Below are 13,805 nucleotides of genomic sequence, written 5' to 3'. Positions count from 1 at the left end.
ATTATGTTTCACCTCAGGCATACACTGGTAGAAAGAAATGTTAATGAAATTTTCTTTGTGTATATATATTTTAAAGTCTCCAATTGGTTACTTTCATTATTTTACTTGCAGCATACTCTCTAGGTCTCTCTAAATTAATATATGTTAGGAACCAAACATTTTATGCCCCAAACATAATATGTTCTAAAATATTAACATATATGTCCCAAATATGTTATGCTAGTTTATGAACATTATATGCTTGCACTTAAAAATATTCACCCTTATTCCTGAAGTCGCCCTCGCCGTCGCTTTTTGTCGTCTGTCGCTTTTAAGTCGTCTCGTCATTCATGTGGTATTCTTGCGAAGTGGCGACGGCGACGACGACGATTACTTTTTGTACCAATTACAATACTCTGTAATAAAAGGCCGATATCACTAGAAAACAATCAGCTGATGTGCAAAAAAAAAAGAATTTTAATTTTTTCGGTTTAAAATATTTTTATTTCTGACGCAATTCTATGTCGGAAAATCAAAAAAAAAATTAATTTGACGCGGAAAAAATGTGGATATATATTCGAGGACAGTAAAAGCTTCCAAAACTATAAAAATGGAGACGACGCTGAGATCAATGGCACATGGATCATCATGAAAGAAAACAATCAGCTGATATACAAAACTGAATTTTTAATTATTTGCGTTTAAAATGCTACTTGTTTGTAATCCAATTTTGACTTGGAAAATGAAAATAAATGATAAATTTGACTCGGGAAATGATTTAGATATCTACATTAGGACAATAACAACATCCGGCATATACAATTGGAACGACGTTGACATATTTTCAGAGTTTGTTCAAACAAAAAAATTTTTGCGCTTTGCAAACATGTTCCCAGTAAAAACAAGTAAGTAAAGTCTAAAGTCGAGCGGGCCGACTATATTATACCCTTCACCCCTATGTAGGCCAAAATTTGTGTTACCATCTCAACTACTTCACATTTGCTGGAAGCTATATAAAGGAGACATTTTTTTTACTTCTACAAAATCTCTTGAATTAAAATTTAAATCGGCTAACGTTATCCAGTTAATTGGAGGAAACTTCCATTGAAAATGGGTCTAAAATGTGTAACAGTCTACCATATTTCCCCAACTCTGGTGTACGTATATATGGGAACTATATATAATTTGAACCGATTTTGACTAAATTTGACATGTAGAGTTAGAATAATAATTCTGCTATCTATGCGAAATTTCACGTAAATGGGAGTATAACTTTGGCCCCCCTGGTCATATGAGTGCAAATCGGACGGAAGATATATATGGGAGCCATATCTAAATCTGAACCGATTTCAATCAAATTTGGTACAATTACCGATACTACTAAACATACTCCTTGTGCGAAATTTGAAGCAAATCACGGCAAAACCCTGGATTTTGAGGCCATATAAGTTCAAATCGGACGAAAGATATATATGGGAGCTATATCTAAAACTGAATCGATTTTGACCATATTTTGCACATACAATAGTATCGTTAAAAGTACCGCTGGTGCAAAATTTGAAGTAAGTCAGGGCAAAACTCTGGCTTTTGAGACCATATAAGTCAAAATCGGGCGAAAGATATATATGTGAGCTATATCTAAATCTGAACCGATTTTAAACAAATTTGACACACTTAACGATACTATTAAACGTACCCCTTGTGCAAAATTTGAAGCAAATCACGGCAAAACTCTGGCTTTTGTGGCCATATAAGTTCAAATCGGACGAAAGATATATATGGGGGCTATATCTAAATTTGAACCGATATCAATCAAATTTACCAAGCATTGGTAGAATGTCAATTCTACCCTCTGTGCAAAATTTCACGGAGATCGGTAGTAAACTTTGACCTCTGTGGTCATATGAGTCTAAATCGGACGAAAGATATATATGGGAGCTATATCTAAATCTGAACCGATTTGGCTGATATTTTGCAAGATTTTCGAGATTCATAAAATATTTGGATGTACGGTATTTCAAGAAAATCGGTTGATAAACACGCTAACTATGACCACATCGGGGATAAATATATATGGCAGCTATATCTAAATCTGAACCGATTTTTTCCAAAACCAATAGCGATTGTCTCTGTTCCAAGAAACGGCCCTATGCCAAATTTGAGGACGATCGGATTTAAATTGCGAGCTGTACTTTGTGCACAAAATTACATATACATACAGACGGACGGTCATCTCTAAATCGACTCAGAATTTAATTCTAAGCCGATCGGTATACTAAAAGATGGGTCTATGACCACTATTTCTTGGCGTTACATACAAATGAACAAACTTATTATACCCTGTACCACAGTAGTGGTGAAGGGTATAAATACTTCAGCAGTAAGAGTTTATTTGCGCTTTTTGGTATACAATAAAGTAGGTAGTGCATCCACACTGCATGAATCGGTGGGAATAACGTAAACGAGTAATCAAACTAGTTTATTATCATTCGTTTACGTTATTGACCCCAATTCATGCAGTATAGATGCATGAAAGGTAGTGATGTTAGCCTTCACGCCAGCAATGATTATATATCACTTCTGGGAAATATTTCTATTAAAATGAGCAATTATAACAGCGCTATGAAGAGGCTGCTCTAAATTGGGACATCGCCTACAAAAATCAGCGCTGATTCGGTTGTATTGTAAGCAGTTGGTACTACCTCTCTCCCTTACAATCCTACTGAAATAGTGCTCCATTTTTTGCTGGGTTATTTTTCACCCTAAGCATATCTTTGTTTAAGACTCTAAATAGTTAATTCTAGTTTCTAAACATTTGTTTGCTTGCAACAAAATTTCTTAAATATAATTCTGTTAGAATATAAATAAGCATGTATGTTTGTAATTTATTTAAACAAAAATATTTCGTCATCTATCTCTCTCTCTCTCTCTCTGACGTTTCTAAACATATACGAGTATATGTTTATACGAAATTTCTAAACTTTATGTTTTGAATCCAGAGATATTAACAGGTTGGCTGATAAGTCCCCGGTCTGACACATAGATGGCGTCGCTAGTATTAAATGCATATTATTTTTATATATTTTTATATAGTACCAACCTTCAAATGATTCGTGTTAAAATTTGACGTCTGTAAGTCAATTAGTTTGTGAGAGAGAGCGTCTTTTGTGAAGCAACTTTTGTTATTGTGAAAAATATGGAAAAAAAGGAATTTCGTGTTTTGATAAAATACTGTTTTCTGAAGGGAAAAATACGCTGGAAGCAAAAACTTGGCTTGATAATGAGTTTCCGGACTCTGCTCCAGGGAAATCAATAATAATTGATTGGTATGCAAAATTCAAGCGTGGGGAAATGAGCACGGAGGACGGTGACTGCGTTCACCCGGACGCCCGAAAGAGGTGGTTACCGACGAAAACATAAAAAAAAATCCACAAAATGATTTTGAATGACCGTAAAATAAAGTTGATCGAGATAGAAGAGGCCTTAAAGATATCAAAGGAACGTGTTGGTCATATCATTCATCAATATTTGGATATGCGGAAGCTCTGTGCAAAATGGGTGCCGCGCGAGCTCACATTTGACCAAAAACAACAACGTGTTGATGATTCTGAGCGGTGTTTGCAGCTGTTATCTCGTAATACACCCGAGTTTTTCCGTCGATATGTGACAATGGATGAAATATGGCTCCATCACTACACTCCTGAGTCCAATCGACAGTCGGCTGAGTGGACAGCGACCGGTGAACCGTCTCCGAAGCGTGGAAAGACTCAAAAGTCCGCTGGCAAAGTAAGGGCCTCTGTTTTTTGGGATGCGCATGGAATGATTTTTATCGATTATCTTGAGAAGGGAAAAACCATCAACAGTGACTATTATATGGCGTTATTGGAGCGTTTGAAGGTCGAAATCGCGGCAAAACGGCCCCATATGAAGAAGAAAACAGTGTTGTTCCACCAAGACAACGCACCGTGCCACAAGTCATTGAGAACGATGGCAAAAATTCATGAATTGGGCTTCGAATTGCTTCCCCACCCACCGTATTGTCCAGATCTGGCCCCCAGCGACTTTTTCTCAGACCTCAAAAGGATGCTCGCAGGGAAAAAATTTGGCTGCAATGAAGAAGTGATCGCCGAAACTGAGGCCTATTTTGAGGCAAATCGGAAGGAGTACTACCAAAATGGTATCAAAAAATTGGAAGGTCGTTATAATCGTTGTATCGCTCTTGAAGGGAACTATGTTGAATAATAAAAACGAATTTTGACAAAAAAAATGTGTTTTTCTTTGTTAGACCGGGGACTTTGATCAGCCAACCTGTTATATTTAAGAAAATGTAAAATCCCAAACATAATATGTTCTAACATATTAACATATATGCCCCAAACATGTTATACTAGTTTAAAAATAATGTGCTAAAATTTTGAGTTCCAATCATATAAAAAACAGTCTTTTTTCGTCAGTGTAGTCACACGAATTTTTAAAGGAACAAATATACAACTTTGGGTTTAGAAATGTGTTTGCTAGTAAGAGTTAAAGTTTTATTCGAAGTGTACTGCAATAATATCAAGTAAAAATTAATATGAAAAAGTTACCGCACGATGTGGAGGACAATATAGTTTCCTTAACTAATAATGGGTCTTCATTGCGGAAAATTGCCAAGGAACTAAATATAAGTCAGTCTGTGGTCATTCGCGTCCAAAAAGGACGAAATGCTACTCCCAAAGAGCAAACCAGAGGCTGCCGAAAACTGTTGACCGAAGCGGACGCTCGCCTTATGATGGCAGAAATGAGGCAGAACAAGTCCGTAACGCCGAAAAATACTACTGTTGCCAAATATAAGCAAGTTAGTGAATGGACAGCAAGACGATCGCTCCACGTTATGTTTCAGCTGTAAAAAAATAAACCTGCTTTGTCTGAAAAGAATCAAAAGGTGCGAATGAAGTTTGCAAGAGAGCATAAAAATTGGACGACAGATGACTGGAAACGTGTTATCTGGTCAGATGAATCAAAATTTAACCGTTTCCAATCGGACGGTAAACAATATTGCTGGCGTCGTCCTGGTGATACCATTCATGCCACCATGTCAAGCAAACTGTGAAGCATTGGGGGTGGAAGCATCATGGTTTGGGGCTGCTTCACATTTGGCCATGGCAGAAAATTTATGGTATAATGACGAAGGAAGACTACCTCGCCACTTTGCAGACTCATCTTCCCGAGTTTGTTGACAAGAGTGCTTATCCTGAAGATGAAGTCGTATTTCAACAGGATGGTGATCCGAAGCATAGTGCAAAAATAGTGAAAAAATGGCTTAGTGAGCAAAAATTTCAAGTGATGAATTGGCCAGCGCAAAGCCCGGACCTCAACCCGATTGAGAATTTATGGTCAATCGTGGGAAGACGGCTGGGATTGTACAAATCAGCTCCATCAACATTAGAAGACCTGTAGGAACGAGTACAGATTGAGAGGGAGAATATACCAGATGAAATTATACAGGAATTGGTTTAAAGTATGCCAAAACGTATAAATATGGTATTAAATAATAAAGGGTTATGGACCAAGCACTAGAAAATGTTCCAACTGGCACCGGTATAGAAAAGTGCAAAATTGTTATATAATTATGTTTATTTATCTCTCTGAATTGTTTGCTTTTTATTTTGTTATTTTATTTAGAATTTAAGAAGGAATAAAGGAAAAATAAAATTATTTTGAGTTTTTTTTTTATTGCTGCTTTCTTATTCGTTTAGAATAAAAAAAAATAATAATTATGTACTCATTTCTGCACGCCACTGTATGTGGAAACATTTTGAGTACGTATAACCTCAAAAATGCTAAGCTCTACGATAGAGCTGTCAGTTGGCAGATTACAACACTAGGGTTGCCCAATCTCGCCAAATAAAAGGCAACCCTTATAGAAATATTTCTGACAATTAAGAATATCTTTAAAAATATTCTTTAAGTTTTTGATTAATTATATACTTATTTTTATATTGAGCTTATGAAATTAATATCATCATACTTACAATACGTTCCATGAAATTTCTCCATTTTTTACTGGTGCTATACATTTGAAAATCGTTGAAAAACACCGGCCCCGATGAAGTTGGCGGTAAATCGGGTAAAACTGAATCCAAATTGAAAACACTACGACATTTATCAATTAAGGCCTTCATAACAGGCATTAGGAATGAATATTCTTCGGGATTACCAACTAAAAGAGAAAAGTAAAATTCAACCCAAAAATATCTTAAACTGTGATTCAAGCAAAACTTACCTTCAATGGCTATATCTAGGGCTTTGTTAATTGAAAACAGCAAATAGGCCAATTCGTTTGGATTAGCCGTGGTACGACTTTGTAGTATAGCATGTAATTTAGCCGTTGCCATAGCAACTACACCAGGATTAGGATGATGTGAGCATTTCAATAATAAACCCAAACATAGGCGTATCATATCCGACCAATCATCGGCTGAATCGGATTGGAATATCATTAATGCGTCGAGTAAAGCTAAAACTCCATCTAAAAGTTTAGTAGAACATTTTTTCGATTCGTCTTCATTGGAACCCAAGACAACAAGATCGTAGACCATACGTAGTATGTGAGAGGCATTCTGTAAATATATGAAGTTTTTTCTTTAAATTACAAATTATAAAAACTATAGATTTAAAAGTTTGTTAACAGAGAATTAGAACGGCGGATGCCTTAAATCAAAGTTCAATTTCTATCTCGCATAAGGGTTGTACGATTTAAAAATTCGTTATATTTTAATACAAATAAATATGGATTCCCATCTTTTTCTAGTGGGACACAGTGAAAGTATTTCTCTCGAGGTGGTAAGGCCGTTAATAGGAATCATAGCAGGACATAATACTCTGGGAAAAAACGTAGTAACGAATGATGGTATTTGTGTATGGTGTGTGAAGATTTGGCTAGAGGAAACATATTTATCCTCTCTTTTTCGTATATGTGGCATTACTGTGATTCAAATCGATCGCTTTTTATACCAACCGAAAACTATCGTTTCAGGGTATCCTAGGTTAGGTCATTTCCATTTCTTCCCGTTTGGGTTCTTGGGCCGTGGTTTTTACACGATTTGGTTGAAATTGTAAATCTCGAGGTATTTTAGTACCAATTTCCTGAAAATAGATATCAAGAGCTATTTAAATACCACAAATAGTTGTGCCGAATATGATGTGTATCGGTCCATGTTTTGGTGTAGCCTCCATATAGATGGATTTCCCAATTTGATTTCTTGGGTTTCTAGAAACTATAGTTTTTATGTCATTTTCCTGAAATTAGAAATCTACAGGTATATTAGGATCACAAAACGGTGTACCAAATGCGGTGCATATCGGTCCATACTTTAGTATAACCGATTTGACTTCGATCTCCCGATTTGACTTCACGGAATTCCTCAATTTTTATCCGATTTGCCTGAAATTGGAAATCTACAGATATTTTAGCCCACAAAGAGCTGTGTCGGAATTTTTTTGGTACTTTTTTTGGTTCTAGATTTTACTTCCTGAGGAAATAAAAAAATAGAAATAAAATTTTGACAAAATTTTCTATAGAAATAAAATTTTGAAAAAAAATTTTATAGAAATTAAATTTTGAAAAAATTTTCTATAGAAATAAAATTTTGATAAAATTTTGTATAGAAATAAAATGTTGACAAAATTTTCTATAGAAATAAAATTTTGACAAAATTTTCCATAGCAATAAAATTTGGACAAAATTTCCCATAAAAATAAATTTTTGACAAAATTTTCAATAGAAATCCAATTTGGACAAAATTTTCAACAGAAATAAAATTTTCACAAATTTTTCTAAAATGTTCACAAATTATTGAATAACAATAAATTTTAACAAAATTTTCTATAGAAATAAAATTTTGACAAAATTTTCTATAAAATTAAATTTTTACAAAATTTTCTATAGAATTAAATTTTTAAAAAATTTTCTATAAAATTAAATTTTTACAAAATTTTCTATAGAAATAAAATGTTGACAAAATTTTCTATAGAAATAAAATTTTGACAAAATTTTCTATAGAACTAAAATTTTGACAAAATTTTCTATAGAAATAATTACATTAATGTGGTTCCCCAGTCAAAATATTCAGAATTTTAATGAGCCTTGACGCTAATATTGGCCCTTTAGTTAGCTGTTCTTCATATTTTCAAAACGAGCTTGTGAAATATGGTAACAATTTGTCATTCGGACACCTTAATTGCCAGAGTATCCGCCCTTCATGTAGCAGCAATAAATTGGATGAGATTGCCAATATTTTAGTATATAGTACGATTGATTTGTTTGCTATATCCGAAACTTGGATGAAGTCTCCTGTATCAACCAAGTCAGTTTCAATAAGTGGATATGATTTTGTGAGAAATGATCGCCCTGCCCGTCGAGGTGGTGGTGTCGGGATATACATATCTAAGAAGCTGAGGTATAGAACCATTTTTCGGTCTGACTGCTATGGCGAATGTGAAGCGTTATTTATTGAAGTTGTTTGTGGGAGTGAAGTTGTACTTTTTGGAGTTGTTTATTTACCCCACGGTAATTTCAGTGCATTTACGTCTACACATGAGGCTCTGTTGTCTAGTTATGCCCATATTATTATCGTTGGCGATTTTAATCGTAACTTATTTAATATATCTCATTCTAGTTTTGTACGTTCTGCCTGCTTCGGTTTGGGCTTAACAGTCTCACATAATTCTTTGCCCACCCATTATGACTCTGCACACAATTCATGTTCTCTAATTGATTACGTCTTGTTGAGTGAACCCGACAGGCTTATGCACTCTTCCCAGGCTCAATGCGCATCGATCTCTCATCATGCACTGATTTATGGTTCATATAGGGCTATGGTGTCAAGGTCAGGTGATGTAATTGAATACCGCGACTATAGACTTATTGATTGGGATAAGTTTTTTGATTGTCTTACGTCCTTTAACTATGAGAGCATTTACACTACATCCGACGTTGACCATCAACTCTCCATTATTAATGATCTTGTGAACAGACTTTTTACATGTGTCCCAGTGGTTAGACGTAGGATGCGTAGAAGGAAGGACTCGTGGATGCGTTCGAGAGAGGTTATACTTGCTCGATCGCTCATGGACTTGGCGCACATGGAATTTCGGAAGGACCCAACCGAGGAGAATGGGCGCATTTTCCGTATATACCACAATAGGTGTAAATTGGTCATGCGCAGGGCAAAAAGAAATCATAATATACGAGAGTTTGATGGTATGAGCAGTTGCCAATTGTGGAAGACCCTTCGTGGGAACGGATGTTCAAGGGAAATTGTTGTTCCGGACGTGAGTGTTGATGCGCTAAACGAACACTTTCTCAGTAACAGAGCAACTGTTCCATGTAGATCCCAATTACCATCGAGTTCTTATGAAAATGACCAATTCTCGTTTGACTGCATTTTTGAAGAGGATGTTATGGTGGCGATTCAGAGAATTAAATCAAATGCTGTCGGAGTAGATGGAATACCCATTAAATTTCTCAAGATCTTTTTCCTTACATTTCAAGGTACATAGTACACATTTTTAACAGTATATTCACTACGTCCACATATCCTGCGGCATGGAAACTTGCGCGGTACCAGTACCAAAATCTGGCGAATCATCCAATGTTGAGAATTTCAGGCCTATCAGCATTTTACCCGCTCTTTCTAAGATTTTCGAATATATTATGAACGATTTTGTTCAACATTACGTTAATGGTCATAATCTCATAAGTTCTCATTAGTACGGGTTTCGGCATGGATACGGTACGTGTTCTCATTTAGTTCAACTGACGGACACGGTTAGAAGGAGTATTGATGCTGGGTTAAGTGCTGTCCTCGTGTCTCTCGACCTATCCAGAGCTTTTGACAGTGTGGATCACTTAAAACTAATTCAGAAACTCTCACACGATTACCGTTTTTCAAATACTTCTTGTAGGCTTCTGCTGTCTTATTTGTCTGGTAGGTCGCAGTATGTTTCGCTAGGTGGTTTTAATTCATCCAAAATGGAACCCTGTGGTACCTGCGGGGTACCACAGGGTTCCATTTTGGCACCGCTTTTATTTATTCTTTTTATAAACGATATCGCTAACCATATTCATCACCCCCATTGCATACCCTATTTATATGCTGATGACATTCATCTTTTATTTATTGGCAGTTCGATTAGTGATATATCTGCGCTGGCGAATAGTGTGTTGGTCGATGTTGAGAATTGGGTAACTTTGAATGGACTTGATGTTAATTCTTCTAAGAGCAAAGCTATGTGTTTTTTAACTGGTCGGGGTGTTCAACGGGAGCCAGAGATAGTATTTGGTGGTGTAAGAATTAGTATTGTTGATGAGATGAAGTGTTTGGGAGTAGTCCTTGATTGTCGTCTTGACTTTGGTACTCATATCAATTGTATTAGGTCCAGGATTATTTTCACGCTTCGTAGACTGTATTCCTTGAACACCTTTTTGCCGCGCTACGTGCGAGAGCGTGTTGCATCAGCTTTGTTGATGTCACATATTTATTACTGCTTAGAGGTAGTCTCCGGAACGTCCAATGCCAATTTAGTCAGGATTGAGCGTACGTTTAATATGATCGTTCGATATGTTTTCGGTATTAGGCGGCGCGAAAGTATCTCAAGTTATGCGATTCAGTTTTTGGGATATCCATTTAAATTTATATATGACGTACGGGCGTTGGTGTTATTCTATAGAATTGTGAAGTCTGGTTTACCGCCCCCTTTGAGAGACAAGTTTATTTTTTCTAGGACTGCCAGAAATCCGCAGTTGTTAATTCCCCATATGGTAACCCAATTTTACGAACGTTCTTTTCTGGTGAGAGTGATTCGCGCTTGGAATCGTCTTCCACTTGAATTAAGAAATTTTTCATATTCTGTTCCTATGTTTAGACACAAACTCGCTTCATATTTTTTAACTCTCTGATGGCAGTTCGTTTTATGATGATCTACCATTTTAACATTAGTGCAGCTAGGGCTATTAATATTAATATTTGTAAACATTTTTTGTGTTTTTAATATATGGCTGGGGAGCCGCGTTATTTGTACATTGCATAAGAAGGTAATTGAATTGCAAACTACTTATATTTGTAATAATGTTATTGGCCTTGAAGGCTTTATACTACAATAAAGGAATAAATAAATAAATAAATAAAATTTTGACAAAATTTTCCATAGAAATAAAATTTGGACAAAATTTTCCATAGAAATAAATTTTTGACAAAATTTTCTATAGAAACAAAATTTGGACAAAATTTTCCATAGAAATAAAATTTTGTTTAGTTTTGTTAGTTGACCTTTGGAATTTTACAATTTTGGGAATATTTGTTTGGCTTGAGGTCATGGACTAATGAAAAATGCTGCTGTTAATGTTTTTCATTACTTTTTATTGAAATATCCGAGAATAGCAATATTTCAATAAAATGTAATAAAATTTTGACAAAATTGTCTATAGAAATCCAATTTGGACAAAATTTTCAACAGAAATAAAATTTTCAAAAAATTTTCTATAGCTATAAAATGTTGACAAATTATTGAATAACAATAAATTTTAACAAAATTTTCTATAGAAATAAAATTTTGACAAAATTTTCTATAGAAATAAAATTTTGACAAAATTTTTTATAGAAATAAATTTTTGACAAAATTTTCAATAGAAATCCAATTTGGACAAAATTTTCAACAGAAATAAAATTTTCACAAACTTTTCTATAGCTATAAAATGTTGACAAATTATTGAATAACAATAAATTTTAACAAAGTTTTCTATAGAAATAAAATTTTGACACAATTTTCTATAGAATTAAATTTTTACAAAATTTTCTATAGAAATAAAAATTTTGACAAACATTTCTATAGAACTAAAATTTTGACAAAATTTTCTATAGAAATAAAATTTTGACAAAATTTTCCATGGAATAAAAATTTTGACAAAATTTTCCATAGAAATAAAATTTGGACAAAATTTTCCATAAAATTAATTTTTGACAAAATTTTCCATAAAATTAATTTTTGACAAAATTTTCCGTAGAAATAAAATTTGGACAAAATTTTCCATAGAAATAAAATTTTGACAAAATTGTCTATAGAAATCCAATTTGGACAAAATTTTCAACAGAAATAAAATTTTCACAAATTTTTCTATAGCTATAAAATGTTGACAAATTATTGAATAACAATAAATTTTAACAAAATTTTCTATAGAAATAAAATTTTGAGAAAATTTTCTATAGAAATAAAATTTTGACAAAATTTTCTATAGAAATAAAATTTTGACAAAATTTCCTATAGAAATAAAATTTTGAAAAAATTGTCCATAGAAATAAAACTATATACCAACGTTTATGTCATAAAATGTTTGAGACATACTCAAAAAAGGAAAATTTCATTGAGCTGTGGAAAATTTCGGATAAAATAATTAAAAATTTAACTGCAAACAAATATTTTTTTTGCATTAAAAATAAATTAAATTAAGCATTAGTTATATTTAAATACGGAACTTTTTTTCGGTGTATATCCTATAGTGGTGGTTATAACAAAAAAAAAACAACTCTTCAAATAATAGTGGTTCGATATATCGGCCATTAAATTTACAACCATAGGCTGTAATTTTAACTCCCAATCGTTGCTTATCTCACTTACCTCTTGATTGGTTAATGTTTGATTGCCATTCTCGGCCAAGTCAAATAACGAGGCTTGTACAGCCATTTCCAAAATTCTTAACCTCAGGGATAAGTGCGAGGCGACCAGTTCATTATTTAGAGCCAATAGATTGATACAGCCCAAAACTTGACCTCGTTCCTTCCAACAATCTGGATGATCATTGCTTACACCACGCCAAAATATTGTGAATAAGATGTTCGACACCAAATATACTAATTGCTCTTCGCTGTCCACATCACCATCGGAGGAAAATTCCATATGACTTTCAACAGAATCGGCTTTTTTGGATCCGGCCAAACGCATCGATTGTGAAGAACTATCCGAACTAATGGACTCTGTTCGTTGCTTAGCATGGCGACTAGAGGCCGTGCTCGTCGTATCGACTATATCTACCGAAGATCCACCATGGGTTAGAGACTCAAATGTATCCTGTAGATCATGAGTGGTTTGCCTAATGACAGAAAATACTGAACTGACATTTTCCACAACCACACCCGAAACGGTATCGGCCAACTCTTTGATTTCCGATTCGAGAACATTGGCTGCCTCGGAAACGCTGGCTTGTATCTCATTGAGAATAAGACCACTGTCACTGTGCTCATTGGCTTCCATCTGTTCGATTTGTTGTTCACAGAAATTAATTAAATCTCCTTGATTATCGAATTTGTTCTCATCCTCCAGTAGAACATCCAAATTAATACCGAAACTCTTGCGTTTCTCCTCATCGGGTTTGACATTTTCAATGGGTCGTCGTATAAGTAGGCGGGCAATGGATTCTTGCCATCCTGGTTGTTTGGCAATAGCCTGGGCAGAGTTCTGCTTGGTAAAGGTACATTGTAACAGACGCTTAGCTACTTCCAATTTTACAGGCAATTCACAAGTGCTGACATTCTGAACCAAAAAAATTACCCCACAATAATCCACATCTGAGTTTAACATTTCATCGAGTAGATGGAATATTATTGTGGAGCTCAAAACCATGGGCATAGCGTAAGAAAATAATCCAGGAAATAATGAAATATCGGTGGTGGGATCATGTAGCCGCATTATTTGTTTGTATTTTGCATGGACCCTTGAGGTAGCCAGTATACTGCTGATGAACTAGAAAAAGAGATGATATAAACTTTTGGTTTTTCCAAAACAATTCT

The 13,805-nt window shown here is 34.6% G+C and overlaps 1 protein-coding gene across 3 annotated transcripts in view; it reads right to left on the bottom strand.

Annotated features, from left to right (window-relative positions):
• The window catches only part of LOC142237241 (neurobeachin-like protein 1), a 272,260-nt gene that overhangs the window by 219,408 nt on the left and 39,047 nt on the right, over positions 1–13,805 (bottom strand). For all 3 annotated transcript variants that reach the window (XM_075308615.1, XM_075308616.1, XM_075308617.1), the window contains 3 exons: positions 12,637–13,758; positions 6,245–6,581; positions 5,994–6,181 (listed from right to left, as the gene is read on the bottom strand). In XM_075308615.1, coding sequence (XP_075164730.1) covers positions 5,994–6,181; positions 6,245–6,581; positions 12,637–13,758 — 1,647 coding nt within the window. The remainder of the gene's footprint in view (positions 1–5,993; positions 6,182–6,244; positions 6,582–12,636; positions 13,759–13,805) is intronic.

The sequence above is a fragment of the Haematobia irritans genome, chromosome 4, assembly GCF_050003625.1.
Source record: "Haematobia irritans isolate KBUSLIRL chromosome 4, ASM5000362v1, whole genome shotgun sequence".
NCBI lineage: Eukaryota > Metazoa > Arthropoda > Insecta > Diptera > Muscidae > Haematobia > Haematobia irritans.
Note: the sequence above shows the minus strand (reverse complement) of the source record. Positions and strands in the feature narration are given on the sequence as shown.